Source organism: Falco punctatus, assembly GCF_963210335.1.
Source record: "Falco punctatus genome assembly, chromosome: 5".
NCBI classification, from domain to species: domain Eukaryota; kingdom Metazoa; phylum Chordata; class Aves; order Falconiformes; family Falconidae; genus Falco; species Falco punctatus.
The window spans coordinates 80,440,719-80,462,163 of record NC_137584.1 but is presented as its reverse complement, the minus strand read 5'-3'; the positions used below and the strand labels follow the sequence as shown (position 1 = coordinate 80,462,163).

The 21,445-nt window shown below is 43.9% G+C and overlaps 1 protein-coding gene across 2 annotated transcripts in view; it reads right to left on the bottom strand.

The window, feature by feature from the left end:
* ABCB10 (ATP binding cassette subfamily B member 10) overlaps positions 1–15,102 on the bottom strand; it is a 28,319-nt gene extending 13,217 nt beyond the window's left edge. Inside the window, exons 1-4 of one of the 2 annotated variants that reach the window (XM_080388878.1) lie at positions 14,011–15,102; positions 3,511–3,711; positions 2,966–3,168; positions 1,303–1,437 (exon numbers count right to left, since the gene is read on the bottom strand). In XM_080388878.1, the coding sequence (XP_080245004.1) occupies positions 1,303–1,437; positions 2,966–3,168; positions 3,511–3,711; positions 14,011–14,368 (897 nt within the window). In that variant the 5' untranslated portion in view covers positions 14,369–15,102. Of the gene's footprint in view, positions 1–1,302; positions 1,438–2,965; positions 3,169–3,510; positions 3,712–13,496; positions 13,966–14,010 lie in introns of those variants that run through there. The other variant, XM_080388879.1, reaches the window with a different exon arrangement.
* Between the last annotated feature and the right edge of the window lie 6,343 nt (positions 15,103–21,445).

Genomic DNA, 21,445 nt, shown 5'->3' with positions numbered 1-21,445 from the left:
ACAATAACTTGCAATAACAATGTGGCAAGGGGAAAAATTAAAAATATTCTATTCTATGCTAAATCATGCAAGAAAGCCTGCAGTTATTTCCTGAAACAATTCCACTCACTTGATCAAAGCAACATTGGGAATTAATTTAACTCAACTACTAATGTCTCACTTCAACTCAGTATTTTATTTTTAACTGCTAAACAGCAAAGTATTGATTCTAAAATTAACTCAACTGTAACCAATTATTTGGTTACATAACCATATATATATATGGTTACCATAACACTGTAACGGTCTTACAAAAAACAAGGCCCCCTTTTGTGAGTAAAAATACAATATAAAAATGCAATTGTCCTTCTTCCATCCCTCATTCAACATGAAGATTTGAATGGGACATTAAAATTGCTTGTTCATGTGAAGTCCCACACCTGGCTCACAAAGGCACGAGCCTCCCTTCAGCACAGGATGAGGAAGATAAACAGAAGACAGCTAATCTTCCTTTTGCAGAGTCAATTTGCAAAGTCCTAACAAAGGACATCTCAAGTTTAAAACAGCTGACAACTGTGGTTATTTTAACTACATGTTTCCTAATTATATTTCTGTGCTTTTTAATAATGTTTCCCCACCCTCAGCCTGTGAGGAGGTCACTATCACTACTATTCTCTGCTAGCACTTTGCTATGTGTCAGAGCAGTCAGCAACACAACAAGGCCCCTCTACAACAGCCTCTTTAGCTACAACGGCTTCCTCTACTTTCCTCCCAAATACCTGGCTATGTGCTGAGGTGCCCAGTGAAGTTTAAGAAATATCAAGCCTCACAAACATTCAAGAGCTGACGGTAAAGTCAAACATCAAAAATTAATTCCAGAGAAGGATTTGCTAGCAAAGTTTTCTTAAAAAATGGATCCATTAGAATGCTTCCGATGGTTTCAAACTCATAACCATGGTTCAAGACAAGTTTTTCAGATCCAGGTACCAAATTACACAGGACTTCATAGGTTTTTTGTTGGTTTTTTTAATGATCTCACAAAGCTAAAGCCTAATCCTTTCCTATATTTCCAAATTCTCAACATCTGGTACCTCCACATGATATTGTTCAGGACCACCAAAGCATGGTTGGTTTTGAGATCTATGAATAAGTGTTACTGATGTTTACCTTTCATACTATTCAGGTGCAAAACTACAGGCTCAGCATGGCTCAGGGCAATGAACAGTACAATTATCTTCAGAAGATCTGTAACTTCAGAGATATTAACCTAAATACACTAGAGCAACTTTGATGTTAACTAGAAAGCATCTGTTAAAACATCACCTGTGTTGCTTCTGCAAGAGAATCTTGGGTTATTTTAGTAAGTTTTCGCAAGTATCTTCCATAAATCACAGCCAGGACAGCCAAGGGTGGCACAATGCTCAGAACAAACGCAGCAAGGCTGGGAGACACAAAAAACTACAAGAAAAAGGTATGTGTTAGGGGTTAGTGTTCAGATTAAAAATAACCGCTGGAATACTGGAGTGCAACTTCCCTTGCTAGAGTTTTCTAAAGCTAGTAGGATTGTAATTTAGTGCTGCCATGCTTTCATTTATCATATTTTCTTTCTTCCAGGCAAAATATCCATTCTTCCACAGCACTAGGGATGTATCCTGTGGTTAGAACAAAGGATTATAAGCAAAGTGGTCTGGATTTCAGTTCTAGCTTTCTCACTGGTTCACTGTGTGGTTTAGCTGAGTATTTTAACCTGCCAGTAAACAGGCCTACCAGGAAATCTCTTGGGGATGAAAGACATAAGCTATTACATAGTTGCTAAAGCACTTTCCCAGCTTTTAAATAGATGGTGTAATACAGTAAGTTTGAGCGGAGAAATATCATACACTCCTTCTGGGTAACCAAGGAACAGATGGAGTCACCTGCGCTCCCTACACCCATAAATGTTCATAACCTGGAATAATGGATATATTTAATTTACTTTTTGTTTACTGTTGCAACACCTTATCACTTGTAACAACCATCAAAGCTCCTAAATAGGTTATTTTCATTAGGTTTATTGAAATTAGATCTAATGTGTTTTCATTTCATCTTGAAATCATGAAAAGAAAAATCTCTAGAAAAATTCAAAATCAACTTAATTGACAGGTTTTATAATTATTTCATAATAATCTATTCACTCGGGGCAAGCTTTTATAGTCCACCTTTTAACACAGTATCATGGCAGTATTTCTGAGCAGAATGCCTTACATAAAGCTATTCCATTTAATTTATGGTAAGATAAAACCTCAGACTCTTATTTGCTTAGATAAATACAGAAAGCCATAACTCTTATCAGTGACCAAGTATTAAAGCTTTAAAGCTTCATAGTGGAAACTCTTAACAGTTTCTAATAACTGTCAATATTGGAAGCTTATTTTTATGAGGAGAATTTTTGCTGGTTTTAACTCCAAGTAGACAGCAGAAATGACCCGCTTTAAGATAACTGCCACCAACATATCTTTTCTCAGAATATCGTAACAAAATTAATGCCACAAAAAACATCAAGGCAAGTGAGATTTTTATGTAGATGAACTGACCACCAAGGTACATTAACTGATGCACTGCACTTCAATGGCTTTTACAACAGTCCCTTCACACCCTATTTTACCTACAGCCATGGGAATGTTATCACTGATTTTAATATCTTCAGTAAGAATAGAGTTAAGCTATTTGCCTGCTGTGCTTTGCTTGACAAATTCAGGCAGCAACAGTAGTTCATTTCAAACCTTCATTCTCAATACTTTGGCTTGTGACTAAACATCAAGTGGCTACAGCCACATCATCCATTGCAATGCAGTACACAAAAGTTATTGTGGATAACCAGTGAAATACACTTCTATCCAAGAACACATAGCAGTTTCTGAACTGAATCATATTCATACATTACCTAACAGAACTGAAACAAACTCGGAACTACAGGAGGTGACAAGCAGGGAAGAGACGACCTTACCATCATTCCAACCCCCACAGATGCTTGTGCTCCTGCCCTGAGCCCATCTGAAAGGTTTTCAGTCACCGAACGGCCCAAAAGGGCTGTATCTGAAGATAAGCGGTTTATCAGCTCTCCTGTTCTGGTCTTGTCAAAGAAAGCGGTTTCTTGCTTCAGAATAGAGGAGAACATAGCTGTTCTCAAACGTTTCACAATTCTTTGTCCTGTCAGAAACAGAAGTCAGTCAAGCACGGCACACAAGACTTTACACAGACACTGACAATATAAAAATCAGAGGACTATGTAGCACTGAACAAGTCACATTACAGAGTTTTAATATACCAGAAGAGAGCAAACTTGAAGGTGTCATGTAACAGTAAATAAAAATGAACAATTATTCCAACGTACTTATCTTTGCACTATTAGTTTACCTTTGATCTGGTAAAAAAAAGCTACTGATTCCAAGAGGATCTCTCAGCCAGTGCCAAGAATTTATTTCAGATCATTAGATATCCTCACTCTGTGAAAAGAGATGACTTGGTACCACTTTTTGCCTCTGTTCTTACCTGCAGTCTGCATGAGGTAGACACGAATAGCATTAGCAGCAGCACCACATAAAAAGATTCCACTCAGCAAGGCACACAGGCTGGTCAGGCTGTCAGTGAAGTCTTCACTGGGATTTGTATAAATAACGTCAATAACTTTCCCCAGAAAGAAAGGGGCTGACATGGTAATGACACTGGAAACTGTCAGAAAGCCAACAGCAGCTGCAAATCAACATGGAAAAGGAAACAGAAATTACTCTGAATTTGCAAGGTTATTAATAGCACATATGAAATAATTTTTCAATTGAAATGTCTATTAAGCTTGTGAATGCCAGTATTAAATAATCAGCACTCTTAGGTCCAGTTCTGAATGGGATATTTTAAGTCACTGTATAAAGTAACTTAGGCAAGGCACATTTTCAGAACCTGAATGCCTCTGTATACTATGACAGCCCTGCAATTGCCTCTCTCGTATAACCTTCCACACCACCATCCAACAAGGTTAACTTTTCACAGATGTCATCCTTATGGAAAGTTTGGTAATTGTTATTGTTCTCTATCTCATGCATAACCCCTCAACTCCTGTTTGGTTTGGGTTTTGTTATTCATGCTTGTTACTTCCTTGTTAAAGCTTCCATTTTTTTCTGGAAGGTAACACTGGACTGAAATAAAGATCTGATTTGAGAATAGTCTAAAACATGCAATTTTATTGGGGAAGAAAACCCAACAAAAAAGCATTTGATTTACTCTTGACTGGCAAAATTTATATAATTTGTTTTGGTTTATGCTTTACTGTTGTTGGTCTAAAAGAAAACTAGCGTAAGTTTGAATTAGAAGTACATTTGCTGATGAGCTCTTGAATTCCAGTTGCAAGATCACCCATGGAATAACCTGTGTAACTGTTTGAAGCTGTTATCACAGAGTATGAAAATCGCACTGGACCAAGACTTAGCCTTTTAAACTTTAATCTACAAAGAAATTTCTTGAGCCAAGAACACAGCTTGATTCTGAAAAGGCAAGCCAAACTTGGAAGGCTGAGAGCTAGAAAAAAAACCCATCTTAACTGAAAACTGAACAAACTTGATATGAAAACCACTGAACCACAACAAACAATGCCATTTATACAGCATAGTTTTCCAACAACCAACCCCACACTTAAAGTAACATTCACAGGATTGCTAAAGGAAAACTACTAGCAGGTAATGCCTTTAAAGGGAAAAAGACACTGTACTGAAAATCCTGAAGTTGCCCGAGTTTTAGTTCCATTCTGCTGAGCTTCTTGTCTCCCTTCTACGACGGACAGCAGAGAGCTCCCCAGCAGCACACTGCTGTAAGCAATACTTCTAACATCACTCACAGATGGTTTGATGCCTCTTACCACCTCCACACGCAGTGGAAATCTTTGTTTCAGTTTTCACTTGAAGTGTAAATACAGGTGTGCATTTATCATGAAAAATTCAGGGTACAAAACCCGTGTACCTGCCACCACCTGAAGCAAACGCTTCCCTGCACCTTCACTGCAGTGCCCCAGAGCGGTCCTGAGAGAGCTCCACGCACCGCCCAAACAAGCTTTAGCCTTGCCCTTGCACCCAACCTGCAGCCTGTGGTTCTTACTCAAGATTGGTTTGTGATCTTTGCGTTGTATTACATTCAGGCCAGTACGCATGTGAAAGATAAAGGACTCTTTTAACTTGAAGATACAGAAACAATAAGAAGCCAGAGCAGAAAAGGAAAGGCTTCCTGCTGCAAACTTACGTGATCCATGCCATAGCCACATCTCATAAGCATATTATTTAGGAGCTAAAACTTGGTAAAGAATGAGTGACCTCATTAACAGGCTGGCTGCATTGGTGTATTCAAGATGTGAAACATCAGGAAAAAATCCAACAAAAGCCAGGTCATCTCCTGTCAGAAAAAGCTGGTCTGTGAGGAAGCTGGAAATGGTCAAAAGCATTGCTTACAAGCACGGTGCTGCATGGCAGCTCAGTCTCCGCTAATCTAGACAATCTCTCAGTTAGGGATGGAACTGGACATAAGAACTGTATATATAAATATTCACTGAAGGAAGAGGACCATATGGCTAAAAATCTCATATGTCTCTGTCTAGCGGTACAGCCTTCCTGGCTTGGATTTACATTTGGCTCTTCTTCGTTGAAGCTAGCATGGGTTTCACTTCCAACAGCCTTAACTGAACTAAAAGCAACACGAATTCACAAAACAAACTGAAGACTACTAAACTACTCAAACATTAGACAAAGTGTCAATAATATATCAGAGTAACACAATCCTGAAGATGCTTATACAATCCAGATGTCACTTTTAATCTTCCCCTTAAGCAATATATCTGTCATTCTTAATTTAACCACAAATCACATGTGAAGTAAGGTTCCCTAAATGAAACTCTCACTTAGATTATAATACCAGCAGAACAACTAGAAAATAGTACAGATGCCAAGCTGTTGCTCTGTTTCTTTGGTTTTAAACTGTTGACTAACTGAAGAAACAGGAATCAGCAGTCATTCTATCTCCTCATTCAAAGAAGAGCTGTCATCGTGATAACTGGCTAAAGGGAGGAGTACGAGGTGTTCCGCAACCAGATACGAAGACATTTCAGCAATGATGAAGGTTGTTACTGACAGAAAAAAGGGCAGAGTAAACTTTATAGCAATAGTTTCACATAATTCTCTGGGTAACAGAGTAAGCTACGTCTAACAAAGTAGTGTATTTTGGAAGCTTTGTTTTTTAAGAGTAAAACTGTTTTGTAGGCTATGAGATGAAAATAAAGAAAACATGAGGCAGATCAGTGGAGCTTATAAAACTAGGGCTACATCGAAGTGGCAACAGAAGCAAAGACAAGGCAAGCTGACTCCAGCAGCAGCTGAGCAATCCTCTTGGAAACATTAGGCAAACATTTTGCTTGTCTTCTTGCACAGAAATACAGATTGCTGCACAGACAAGGTGATGCCTTTATCACTATTAAGATCAACATGCTCTCTGTTAAAGCTAATGTGGACTTGCTTCTTGACAGCAGATCCACAACTTCATTTCATGGTAGATGTATTTGGGGGCAATGAACTGGTCACCAACTGATAAACCAGCACATTTACAAGCAATAACTCGGCAGAGCTATCAGAAACCTCTCTTCGGAACCTGGACTAAGTGCCTCCAAAGAGTTGCATGTAGAAAACTGGTTTACAAGACCACCACCAAGAGAGTGAAAATTTCTAATTTTGCTGGTTCTTACCAGAGCATCATTCTCAGCCAGTACAGTATGTGGAAGTGTATAAAAGCCAAAAAATTGCTTGCAAGCCTGTTAGAGAAAGAGCTGTTTTAAATGGAAATCCATAAGGATTTGATCTCAGATGAATCAAGATCCCTCAAGCCAATCAGGGATGAATGACAGAAAAATGAGGTGATGATGTCTGGCAGTGCATGGTAACACAGCCAACAGGGCAAAGCAGCTAGCTTTCACTATTCAGTAAGATTATGAATGTCATCTCCCAGAAACTTTTAAGTATTTTACTAGTTTCACTTGAAGATCAGGGCTAGCAGGTCAGACAGCAAGCTCTGTGAGAAGTACCCTCCTACCAATAACTGCGAATGTCTGTCCTCTACCAGTTGTCTGTGCAGTTTTATTCTAATGTATAATGACTTCTTTAGCTTAACCCTGAATTTCCACAAGGGTATTTGAAGTGACAAAGTCTACTGCATTCTATCATATGCATGCACAGAGATTGGGCTCTTCAGCTGTTATTTTGTGGGAGAAAGATGCACTGATTAATTTTATATTTATTGGTTAGGTAAAGTCCATTTCTGTTTGGTGAACCCTGGCCCACAAGAAATTTGTTTTGCATCAGTATAGGGAGGTCGAAAGGCTAATATCAACCCTGTGATGAGTCAGTTCTGCAAATACTTATTTCAAGCTAGAATCACCTTCCAGAATACACTGTGAATATTTAAGGATGCTCTGTATAGTTTTAGGTATGAGTGGTGTGGTTTTCTTTCTGTGTTAAAATTCATACATGATATCTGGACTGCACGATTATTATGCAAGAAGAATCTTTTAGAATCGTCCTCCTTACATTATTAAGAACAACCGTAATATTGTCTTCAGAAAAAAATACAGTTTGTGTCTGATGGCACAGCTGTATACTGGATTCCCAGTGCACTTTGGAAAGCTGCTAGCTTTTTCAGTGGAGTTGTCTTAATTTGCAGGTATTGTCAATATATTAAATCTTGCAAGTTGCTGTTTCCAGTGATGATCACAGTTTATAGAAAATCATTACAGAGGTTTTCTGTAGACAGTTTGATGCAGTTATTGAATCTGTGGTGGTTTTTGTTATTTTTTTAAGCACAAAAGAGCAGTTTAGGTTTTCAAATGACAAAGACTGTTTTCTTTGGTACAATACAGTTGCACAATTTACTGAAAATATCTTCAAGACAGCTCATGCAAAGGCTGGTATACTGTGGGTCATCTGACTGACCAGGACTATCCAAGTTTGGAGAAATTAACAGTTGCAGAAAATTACTGTGGGACAGAATCAAACAAGAGAGACAGACAATGCCTTTGTGATGATATCTCAAGAAGACGACCAGTGTCCAGGGTTTGCAGGACACAGCAAGATACCAGCACAGGAGCAAGCCCCAGAGTATCAGCTTGTGGAATTCCTCATGCTCAGAACACGATGCAAGTTATGGAAAAAGTCTATCACCTCAAAAGCCTGCTCTTTTGAGTCATGAGGTGTTCACGATTGACATAGATCCTTGATAGCTCCACAGTGAGGCTCCTATGATCAAACAGGACAGACCTGCCAGGAGTCTTTTGCCATGGAACAAAACACCAAGAAGCCTTTGCAGAGTAGACTATAGAGGGTTTGTCAGAAGAGCTGTCAGAGAAGATATTTAATAACAGAAGTCCCCTTCCAGGCAGAGGAGAGACAGTGATCTGAGGAAGCCCAAGAAAGGGAAGAGCAAATAAGACTGCCACTTTGCAGAGAAGAGGAGGAAGAAGCGGTGGCAAGGCACGCAGCCTCACAGAAGGCCTAGCAGAGCTGTGCAAAACCTCTGCTCGAAAGCAAAGTTGGAGGCTTGACTCTGTAAGCAAGTATCTTCACTTTCTCTTGAGAACTTGTGAAGCAGAGATACAATCTTTATTATCCATACATACAGTACCACAAACTAGTCTTTTTAAGACACCTAAAACCAGCTTGTTGCAAACAGGCCTGTTTAAAAACCCATTGAAATTTTATTTTTTCACATTTTTTTTGCCATTGTGGAAAATACTTGCAGAACTCATCACACCCCCCCCCCCCAAAAAAAAAAAAATAAAAGCATTTCAGGGTGGGGAGAAAGGAGAATGCTATCATGCTATCTATTTTCAAAAAACTTACTGTCCTATCAAAACCCACAATAAAAGGATGGCTCATATAGCTGAGCTAGAATCCCCTGAATGTTTTCAGCAGCTTGCCTGGACTACTGTTTCAGGAGAAAGCACTAGTCTGTAGCCCAGATACAGCAGAAATATAGAGCTCACTCAGAAAAGCAGGAAAATACTAATAATTTCTGTATTTTGTTACAACATGTTAAAATAGCATAAATCATTAATTATGCACTCTTAGAGTTCAGTTTGGAGGTACTTAAACAGAATTCCTTTCAAAGTATTTTAAAATTTCTCTTGTATTTTCTCATGATACTGATTTTCCTTAGCCATAAAAATCAGCCAAGTTTCCCATCACCAATTGTTGGAAAGTAATAAAATAACTGTAAGTTTGCAAGAGAGAGTACAGCTTCTTATGCTGAGACATTATTATAAGCACCTAACTGATCACAGTGGCCAGCAGCTCCTGTTTCTGCAACTTCTTGCTTAAGTAGCTTCATTAACAGTTCCCCACCAACTTAAGATAAGGAACTGTCACCAACTAGCCACAGAAAAGAAAACTTTTTGTGGTGAAGCTACAAGGCTGTTCGGACCTTCTGTGAGTTTCATGCCAAACATCGACAAAATCAGAAGAAAAAACTATGTGGAGAAACAACAAAAAAACCCATGTAGCCTATTTGATTTCTACAAAAGGCACACTGCACATGAGAAAACAATCAGTAAGTTACCCTTGTATATACCATACATATAGGAATTATGATTTTAAAACCACAAGAATTGCCTGCAGAAAATTCAAGTTAAGTGTGGTTGTTGAGCTGCTTTCAGATGAGCAGAACCACTTTACAGTAACTACATACAGCAACAAAAACCAGCGGCCACGCACATGGACTTGAGAGGTGAACTCAAATTTTGGCCAGAGGTTTCCCAGCTACTGGGTGACAGAAACAGCAAGATTTACAAGACAGGGGTCCAATGCAGGTTCCAAAGAGGATATTCTAGTGCTTGTAAGCCCTCCCTCAGCTCCCACTAGCTTCCTTCCCATTATGCACAGTACAGAACTAATGTGACTCGCTGTCAGTGTTGGAATGGGTGTATGAAAACTGGTTTTTCAGAGAGATACCACTTGCCTGACCTTTAATTAATTTTTAAATGGCAGGGGGAGCATAAGTGCATGGATTATCAGCGCGTGGATTGTCTGCTGATGTTCAAACTCACACTGCAATGCATTCAAGAGCAAAAGTTTCAAAACTAAACCGTTTCAATGTTACTACAAACTAACTACTACATATTATCTGCCTGATTTAATTTCCTAAAATAACTGAAGTTTTCAAAGATACTCCTACTCAAGTAATTGTACAAGTATAAATAACCAAAAGCATGATGTTCTAGCAGCACCACTCACAGCTGTGTTCTACATTTCTATCTGCATCTTGCACAGAAGAATTCAAGTTGCTTACTACCTCAATCATTCCTAAGCAAACGAACTGTTAAAATAGTTTCTCAACTACATTACAAAGAACACACCTAAAAAACTCAGGTAGTCTTAGGCACAACACTTCATTTTTATTTTTTTTCTATTGCCTTTCTTTAAGAATTGTTCTTACAGCCATTTATCCCCTATTAGAAACTATAAAAGATAAATCTACAGCAATCCAGTATTTCTCATTCAAGGATGAGAAAGTGCATCACCTGGTATAAGTTTAAAGAAAAATCGTATTATGAATAAGGCAGTGCTCATCTGATTTCATGGCAAATTTTAACCTACAGCAAAACAGCTATTACAAATTATGCCCAAGATTCTAAAATAAAACTTCAGAAAATAACATTCCTTGCACATCCCTAGAGATCTGTGTACAAAACAAACCTCGCTCAGTGTGCACAGTGTTATACAGGCAACAGGCACACTTTGCTGTCGGATTAAAAATTTCAGAGTTCCTTGTGCTTACTTTACAATTCAATAGAACTATTGTTCCTTCAAGTGTGGTTTGGATAAAGCGCAACAGACAGATTCTCACAGGGAGAAACAAGGAGGCAGGAGGAAATAAAAGGGGTTATTTTGAAAAAGCATTTTTGTGGCCTTACACAGACAGCAATTTCAGCAATGGCCCTGTCCTCTTCCCCGGGAACTTAATTTAACTGAAGACACAGGTTTACCTGACCTGACTGCACAGGATCAGCCAAAGAATTCCTGAAATTACTTCCCTCCTTTGTTAAACCTGGGAGGTATTACAGAATTTACAAACGCCTAATTTCATTACACAAAACTGTAGCCACTAACAGAGTGAATTCCCATGGTAGTATTAGCCATCTTTTTACCACTGTAAATAACAACAAGAAAATTTAACACACATGTCCCGTTTATAATGTATTCCCAGCTCTACAAGTAACTGGTCATGAAACATGGAACATATTACACTGATATATATATATTTTTTTGACAGTATGGTATTTGGTACACTTATTTTCATTCCCAAGAGCCTCCAGAGGGTCAGAACATCCTTCCGTGAGGAAAGCATTGCAAGAGGTGCTGCGTGCCAGCACTCTGGAACTCCTGGCCAGACCACATCACTTCTTCCTGAGCCAGCAGATGGTAAAGAGTCCCTGTGTACAAACAAGATGTGACCATCTCCTTTGGTGCAGTCACAACTAGAGCTGGTCACCTTCACCTCCTCAGCTGACACCATTTCTTTATGCACCAAGATGGGTGAACCTAGTCTTGGCCAACTTCCTCATAAATCAACCTCTGCTCCCCAGGCCTCCACTGCCATCACTGTAACTATTTCACCTTCTGCCACTGTGAATTTCAATGCCCAACTGCAAGAGCAGACCATCGCAACCTGTGCCACATGGAATCACAGAAGAGGTATGTATCACTTCACCCTACAGTGGTAATGCTATACACCTATGTTACCAACTACTGGTTATATAAAAATGCAAAAGATGCGGAAAAGTTCAACTTTCTTGCAGAACAAAACAGCACCTGTAAGCCTCAGAAGAGATCCCACACCACTTGGTCACTGGTTAAGTGGACTTGAAGAGGAAATTAACATGTTTTGCTCTTGGTTTATTGTTTCATACAGTGAAACCATTAACTTTCGTCTTTCTTTGAATGCAGGAGAACCAGAGACGCTGAGTTTTTAAGGACTAGTTTTCTCAGTACAAAGATGCAAGAGGAACAAACCACAACATATTTTAACATATTTTAGACACAGTGGGCAGATGTGATTTCCCTACAAACACTTACAAGGCATTTTACCAGTATTTGTTATTCCTGCACTCTGTAATGACCCAAAGTATCTTCCTTGTTAGCTTTTCCATCCTCCCACTTAATTACAACAACAAAAGTTTTCCTTTAAGTAGAGTGTCAATTAAGAAGAAGAATTTTACATAAATTCACTCCTCTCCCAGAACCAAGACCAAGAGGATGTTGAAAAGCAGTTATTATATTTGAATATTTTTTCCATCCTAATGATTGAGTATCATCAAATTGTACTGGTTTTTGGTTTGTTTTTGTTTTGTTTTTTTAACCTTCAATTTAGACCCATTTTGTTATCGCAAAAGAAAAAACTTATGTACCTAATCTTTAGTAACTGTGATGTTTTTTAACTTGGATAAAACCATCATCAGACAGCACACAATACTAACAAGTATACCATACCCTGCCTGTGATAAACAAGTTGACAGCAAATGCCAAGTAAAGGGAACTAAATTAAGTTCTCAGTTAGAAGCCAAAGACTCCTAAAAGCCATCCTTAAAATAACTGATTAATTTGTTTCTATTTCAATGGGAAAACCAAATAATTTTAAAATCAGCAGGTGATCTATCTGATCAGACAGTCCACCAAAATCTGAACAGACTGATCAAAAGTTACTGGCAAAAGGCTTTTTACATTTTAGTTCATAAGCCAATGAAGAAAAATAATCCTGAGCAATACTGAAGCCTTACTGAACATAGTGCCTTTTCACCCTTCCATCCAGCCCTGTCCCATCAATTTTCCCCTGCTTTTATTCTGCATGCCCAAGACAAAGGTATTAGCTGCATAAAACAGCTGTTCACAGCACAGAAATCATCCTTTCTTATAAAAACTCATTTGGATCCAAATTATTTTGGCCATGTAATGCCAACGCGTAATGAAGCTCTGTAACTACTGACAGTGAATAAAATCTTGTGCAAAGTATTTCGTATTTCTTGAACCACCTCTTCATGCCTAACTCACCTCTTTTCTCTCCCACACCATTTACGCATTCCATAGGGACAAACCAAGTTTTTGCAAAGGCCTACAGGCCACACTACCATGACAGCACACATGCTATCCACCAATAAAGGTGGTTTTTTAAAAAAAAACAAACCACACAATAATTTGATTGTGTTTTCTTACTAACAACTATCGTCCTACAAGCATCCCATGAACAGCAATGTCAAGAAAAGTTTGTTTCTACTTTGTTGTTGATACTATCACTGTTAAGGGGGCAATTTATACAACCATGGTGTTTGACATGTAGACACTAAAAAGAAAGAAACCATTTTCAAAACATCTTACAAAGGTTTTAGGCAAGAAATTCTTGTGAGAAGGAACTCCAATTTATTTCTTAAAAAACCCCTTAGGATTCCCATTTTTACTTCATTGCACGTGGTCTTGGGCCAGAGTTCATTCATTGCAGCCACCTGCGGAGCCAGTGCTGAACACGTACAGAGGCACTAACCAACACCACCAGCAACACCGAAGAGTTCTGTAACTTCCAAAACTTTTGGCTTCTCTTCAGAACAACAACAAATTAAGAGATGGCAAGGCGAGGAGGTGGGGAGAACGCATGTTTTTAGCTTTTTACACGTATCAAACGCTCGCTCAGAGATTTCACGGTGCGCTCTGACACTGCCAGATGCGCCGGCTCGGGAGGGAAATGCGACCTTCCCCGCACCGCGGCCGCTCCGGCTGCGCCCCCGCGCCACAGGCCGGCACCGGAGCGGCGGGGCGAGACCCACCCCCCGGCTGCACCCCCGGCCCGCCGCACCGCTCGGCCCCAGGGACCCTCGGGCGGGGCGAGGGGAGCCCCGCGGCGCCCCGCCGCCCCCTCCCCGCTCGGACAAAGCCCCAGGGCGGCCCCCGGCGCGGCGGCGGGGCAGCCCCGGGCCGCGGCCGGTACCTGTCAGTCTCCAGCGCTCGGGGTGCGCCAGGGCCAGCAGCCTCCGAGCCTCGAAGCCCGGCGGGGCGCCCGCAGCCCCCCGCGGCGGCTCCGGCGGCTCCGCGCCCGCCGCGGCGCTCAGCGAGCGCGGGGCGCTGCCCGCCACGGGCGGGAGCAGGAGGAGGCGGCGGCGGCGGCATGACGGCGCGCCCGGCGGCCGCAGTGGCGGCGGCGGCGGGGAGGGCGTCCCGCACCTGCCGGCCGGGCGCGGCGGGGCGCGGAGGCCGGCGGCCCCGGCCACGGCCCGAGCCCAAGGGGGCGGCGCCGCCCGCCGCAGCAGCGGCAGCAGCCAGGGCAGGCGCGGCGCGTAGCCCGCCATGCGTCCGGCGCGGCGGAGCCGAGGCGGCGGCGCTGCTGCTGCTGAAGCCGGTCCCCGCCGCGCGGGTCTGCGGCAGGAGGAGGCGCTTCCGAACCGCCGCCGCCGCCCATGGGCCGGCAGCCGGGGACCCGCGGCGGCCCGGGCCGAAGTCGGCCTGCGGTACGCTGATAAGGCTGCGGTTGTCGGCCTCCTCCCGGCCAGCGGGCCGCGCCTCGGCCCCCAGCCAGCGCCCTCTGCCGCCGCCCGGCCCTGGGAGGGGACGGGGACGGGGATGGGGCCTGTCGAAATGGCGCCCGAGTCAGCTCGGCAGAGTCCCACCGGGCCGGGGCCGCCGATCCCGGGAGAAGGCGCCAGGGGTTCGGCTCTGCCCCCCTTGCCCTGTGCCTCCTTCCCAGGCCTGCGTGGGCCACGACAGCGGAGGCCATCAGGCCTTGTTGGCCTGTGCCTGCAGCATGGCCTGCCTCTGTCCTTGAATTTGGTCTTGGTCTGGAACAGAGAAAATCTCCAGCCAGAGGAGAGCTGTCGTTCAGAGGCACTATGTGCCCGACCCTGTGCTCAGGCTGGTGCCTACAGGATCCATATGAACAGGCCTTAGGTGCCCACGCTCAGACTAGAGCCTGCAGGATCCGTATGAACAGCCCTTCATTGTCACCATTTTCTTCACATATTATTGTTCAGGGTACAAGCCATTTCCCAAAGAATCTGCTGCCCTGAACCTGGATTTAAGAAAAGGAAACAGTCACCGGGGGACACAGCTTTCCTGAGACTGTGCAAGTACTGGAAGCCAGAGCTTTTTACACGTATCAATTTTCTTTTTTCTGACCATTTTCTTCACTGGGGAGCCCAGTACAGGGATACCTACGCTTTACTTCTAAAATTTTGAGTGAAGTTTCTCTGTGAATTATTTTAACACCAGCTTGTGAAATTTGGTTCGCAAGAGCAGCATTTGAACAACCACACTTGAAAGTCTGCAAATGAGTAAAATGGCATTAAAAGATCAGGAGAAAACATCAATACAATTTTTTGCTACCACAAATGATATAGCCAAATTCCCAGCCTTTAGGGAAATTGAGGGGTTAGCACACCCAGCGAGTGTGCTGAGGGATGGAGCCACATCCTGGGAAAAACACCACCTTGCCAGAGCTGTTTCTCTTGATATTTGAGTAAATTACCATAAATCTTCCTTGCCGCCCTCAGGTGACGGCTGAAACATTTTGGGACCCACGCTGCAAGGGCAGCAGCACCGCAGCCTCACCCGAGATGTTTATTTTTCCTTCTTTCTCATACCCAGCCCCCCCTGCCCTTTACAACACCATTCTCTGAGGCTGCAAGGAGGAGCTGTATATTTATCATCCTGTGGCCATTTCCCAGCGCGTGATGTGCCTCACAGAACCAAAGCGAACAAAGCCCCTGGACAACAGAGCACCAAGGCCAGCTTTTGGCTGCCGAGGCCGTCGCCAAGGCGTGGGATGACGCACGGTGACCAGCGTCAGGTGCAGGCGGGCCAGCAGGCGTGGAGGCCAGTGCTGACCCTGCTTCACACCAGGCCTCCGGGAGCGGTGCCCGTGTGGGAGCTCACCCCTACCCGCTCCAGGGCGCCAGGGGAGAGGCTTCACCGCCCGCCGGCGAAGGCTTTTAATGAACGCTTCGCCTGACAGGCGGCTGCGACCTCCCCTCAGCGCCCGTCCCGCCAGGGGGCAGGGCGCCGCGCGCTGCCCGAGCCAGGCGCAGCGTGAGGCGGTTTTTCACGCCGCTTGGCCGCGCAGAACACCTGGGGGACGTTTCTGGCGCTCGCCACTTCGCCGAGCTGCCCTCGAAACAGAGGCGCGACCAATCGATCCCCCCTCGGGCGAGGAGCGGGACTGGCGGGCCGGGGCGGAGCTGCTGCGGGCCGGCCCGGCGCGGCATTAGGGGAGCCCCCCGCCGCCCCGTGAGAGGGCGAGGGGGCGAATCCTGACTTGAAGTGCCGCCCCCTCGGCCTGTTTTAGGGCGGTTTCAGTGTTTCTGATTCATTCGCTCCCCGTTTGAAAGGGCAGAGCGGCGCGTTGCCGCCTCCCGCGGGTGAGGTCCCAGCCAGCGTCCCTACCTGGCCTTGGCCCGACCAAACCCGCGTTTCCTGAACAACGGGGCTTTTTGGACCAAAACGGTGTGAGATCATCTGTAAAAGGTGGGAAGACCCAAACAAATGCATCTTTTTTAGTAAGAGGGACAGTTAGTTGGGCCTGCTGGGGCTGTGAGGAGACACACACGGCTGCGTGCCGTGGCGCTGCCCGGGGCCCAGCGCCGTTCCCCGTGGCTGCAGGGACATACTGCGTCCCCCCGCCAGCCCCAGGCTGGACACCCCGCACCTCCTGGGGCTGGGGGATAATTGCGTCCTGGGACGAAGTACAGAGGGCAAACCGCCAGCCTGGGTGCCACAGCAAGGGCCAGGGCCAGGGCCCCCTTCCCAGCAGGGTGCTGGGTGTGTGGAGGGGAAACACGGTGAATGTGGGAAGATACAGGTGAAAGGGAGGCAGGTGCAAGCACCACAAGAAGGGCATGCTCTATGCTCAGGACAGTTTGCAGAGATGCAAGTTTATGTCTTCCAGAAAAGCTTCAGGTGTTGCGTGCTATCTGGCCCAGCCTGTGCTGACACCAGGTTACCTGACTGGGTGTATGAAAGCTGATGGGGTTACATGTTGTAGATTAAACTGCAAATGCTAAATTTATATTTAGTTATTGTGTAATATTGAAATAATTTTGTAGCCTGTTCTGCATCTGCAAGTAGAAACAGCCAGGCACCGCAGGACAAAAGCCCTTGCATCAAGCAAAGCAAGCAGTACAAAAGCAACACAGAGCATCAAAATTCCACAAGACATGTTCTTTAGCAGTGCTGTTTGAAGGCAAATGAAATATCTCCATCATGAAACCTGACTGAAGCATGCAGTTCCCACTGCCAGGTGCACAGTGCACCTGAGCCGGAGGAGCACATGCATGCAGCTCGAGTAATGAGGTGTGCAGGGTGGGGCCCTGGCATCCCTGCACACAGATGTCACCGATGTATGAGGTGATCTCTTGATATAATTTTGCAGATAAGAAGTACCACATGCTCACAATAAAGCAATCCATAGATGCAAACAGTGCTTCAGGAAGGCAGGTTCTCTACACCTGTGTGTTTCCTGCAGTGGCTGCAGGATGAGGGCTGTTGGACAACACAGGACATTTTCTCTTGAGAGGCTTTGGAGATGTAATAAATCATTATGGATAAGTAACTAAAAATAAAAAAAAGGGAGAGAAGACAAAGCACCCTCTCCCTCCTCCAGGACAAGGGGATCTGACTGGCAAAGATGATGGGAAGATTCAATGCAGCAGAGCTTTATGTTCCACTTTGGTTTAGCCTTTGCTTCTGGGGAAAAAAACCCTGTAAAACAACACAACAATCCCCAAACTTACACATGGTTATACATTCATCTTAAGTAATCATGCAATTTTGCACTAGTGGACTGGAGTTGCCAGGAGTGAAGACAGTGCCTAAAATTCTGGCTATTCTCTTCCAGTTTGTTTACCACATGCAGATCGCTCCGCTAGTGCGCCAAGTCAAAACTGCAAAAACAACAGCAGTCCAGCACATTAAGTCTCCAGCTCAGCTGCTCACCAATACAAAAAAAAATGAACAAAATCTGGGCAAATGTGCCTTGTTTCAGCTCCAGCAATGGGTTGAAGTTGTCATGTGTTAACATAAAATACTACAAAGTTGCATGTGTGCTCACAACTCCAGACCTTGGGATGCCTGAGCAGATGGTTTGGGCTTGGTCGATTTCTGGTGTTGAACTACAGGCAGCTCCAGAAGAATTTGTGCTAGTTCTAAAGGGCAAATTGTCATTACACAAGTTTTGCTGTGCTTTTCTGGATGCCAGACAAATGGCCATCTTCCAGATGCAGTTGGCACTAATCTGGGGTTGTTTTACAGCATGACCCCAGTTTATCACTGCAGCAAGCACACAGCAGTTTCTGCTTTTATTTGCACTGTCCTTTCTTTCTGCATGAACCACGAAGCATCACAAGTTATTGCAAAGCCAGGTCCAGGGTTGGCCTAAGGCAGACATCAGAGTGGACAGGTACTATCACTGCTGTCCAGAGACCAAGAAACTCCTTCTGGCAAGAGTGGTTTGTTATCTAGTGGCCTTGTTCCCCTTAGTGTCCACCTACCCCTCTTCTATCCATTGCTTTTAGGAACTTCCCAAGACTCCTGTGTAACCCAGCCTTTGGATGCTTCAGCCGGAGCACTGATGTGCCACCGAACAGCTGTGGCACTCACTGCTGTCTAGGTAGCCTGCTTTACTTTCTCTTTCACACTTACATGAATCTGATCTGGCACCTTCCAAATTAGGGGCTGCTGGTCCAGGATATCCACCAAATATCCCAAAAAATATCCCAAGATCAAAGGCTTCTTTCAGATGGAATCAGGCAGTTCAGTATGCTACAGCCTACCTCTGTTACACAATTTCAAATTACAGGGGAAAAAGAGAAAAACTCAAAACTCAGATTTAAGGAAATTTTTACAGGCAATTTATAAGCAAGGAAGGCAGCTTGATTATTTCAACAAGCTGCCTGCCCTGCCCTGCCCCCTGTCCAAAGCTGCTGGAGTTGGTGGTGTTGCATGATGTGTAGCAGTGTGAACAGAAGCATCACTACGTGGGGGGGAAGAAGTGATAGCAAGTAAATAGAAGTGGACACCATCATGACCCCAGTGTCATGCCCTGGCACTCATAGCTTCTGCGCCACCTGCCATCCCGCTCTCCAGAGTTGGGGCAGCAATACCGGTACACCTCCTCCCTTCGACAGCAGGGTAGAAGGATTCAGAAGGAATTCCTTCCTCCTGTTCTCAGGCAGTGTCAGAGGAGCGCTGCCCATGTGCTGATATGCTTGCACAGTACCAAACACCATTAAGTGCCCTGTTCTCAGCTCATCTGCTGGCTGTGTATGACAAAACATTTTTACCATCAAGCTTGTCGGAGTACCTAAACAGAGGACCATGACTTCACTGAGGACCACACAACTATGCAGAGAGAAGACAATTCTATCCAAAATGGAACTGCAAAGATCTGGACTAGGCAGGAAAGCAGAGCTACCAATAAAGCAGGCTTCTGAAGAAGTCTTATTCCTTGTCTGACCCTCACCTTAATGCAGCTGATTCCTTCTCCTGTTTGAAAACAGGATCATGTTTTAGTTGTAGAGTAACACCTATGATATCAAGTTATAGAAATAGCTTCCACAGCTGCCTCGTTCAAGGATTTCACTGTCGCAAATGTTTCTGCAGGATGACAGATGCAGTAAATAATGCCTTGTCTTAAACTTAGAATATACCACCTTCTCTGTACAACTGCTGCTTAGTGCTGTTGTAGAGCTGTGTCCAGGAAACAGAAAGCCAAACACAAGTTTAAAATTGTGAAAAAAAACCCAAAACAACAAAAAAAACCAACCACCACCAAACACCCCCCCACCCCCTGCCCCAGTCTGGAGACAAACTTTACCAGTATTTTGTACTTGAAATACATTGAGCACGGTGAGCATTCAAACTTTACCAGTATTTTGTACTTGAAATACATTGAGCATGGTGAGCATTGTTCAGTTATTTCAGTCGGTTTGGGCTCCTATCCAGTACTTTTTAAAAAACCCCATAGCTAACGTGCAGCATGATGGGATAGTCTTTGGCAAGGGACATCCAGGCAGTTAATTTAACTGTCACATTGGTGTCTTGTAATGTTACAGTTTTAGAGCCTGGCTCACCACAAGCAACTAGACACCACTCAGAAGGAAGGCCATTTCAGGACTTGGTTGAAGAACCTGCTGAGCCTGGAGGACTACAAAGTCAGCAGCAGTTGAAACAAGGTTACCAAAATGGCCTGAAGTCCTTTTTATTTTTCTTGGCAAACCCGAAGGATCTGTTAACGGAAGTATCACTTCTGTAAAATGTTTTTAGACTTAAAAAGCACTTGTGAGACAGCTTTTTCACAAGGGAACCAGAATGGGGAAGGATAGAATGAACTTCACCATTTGGGAAGTTAAGATGTTTAGACTGAACAGTGCAGCAGCACACTGCTCAGGAGATGCCAGTGCCCACAGTGGGAAGGGCAACTTTAAGGTAAGACTTGTCAATGGGTGTAGCCGTTTGTTTATTAAAGCAAGTAACACTTCCCTTTCATGAGTATTCTGTGACCAAGCATGGACTTGTACCTCAGTTTTATCTGTGTTTACTGTGACCTGGACTACCTGACACCTTTTGAAAAAGTTTTTTGCTGTTCATTGTCGTTATCAATTCAAGAGGTTAAGGAATGGATGTCAAAACCAAGGAAGAACTTCCCCCCCCCCCTTATAAAATCAAGGTGTAGAACTTCTTGCTGCAACAAACTGTGGAAGTTACAAGTATATAGCTGATTAAGAAAAGGGATGAGACAAATTTAATGGAACCTACATCCATCAGTGGCTACTGCAAATACATAGTATGCAGCTCTGGAGGTCTACTGAAAAAACAACACCCAAAACCCAACAATAACTGTGGGAAGACAGGAGTTGTGTGAACCATGGAAAGACCACTGTCTATATACCCCTTCTCCAAGCATCTCCTGTTAGCCACTGGCTGATACCATGCAGTGCACTGTGCGTTGTCCAGGAAGTGCATAAAGTGGGCAGAGCTCTGCAGGGGAAGAAGTACCCAGTTACATGACTGAGAACTGTGTTATGCACACTCACAAGCAGCAACAGTCCCTGCTACGATGCTTATTAATATTTGAGTCCTTAACTATATCAACTTAAAATGCTTTTGTGTTTATGATAAGTTTAAAATAGAGTAAGGAAGGGGCCTGTGCAAATGCAGACTTAGTTCTGAACTACACAGATTATGGTCCAAATTTTGCTAGACTTAATGGTATTCCTTCCTCCCACTCATACTTTCCTCCCTGTTCTAGCTTGAAAATCAGCCTGTCAATCAACTGCACACATTTCTTACATAGTCTAGATTGTTTCCTGGCTTCCTGCCTTCAAACATTTACATTCCATGAGCACCAAAACCTGTCCACAGAGTATAGGTTCAAAGTG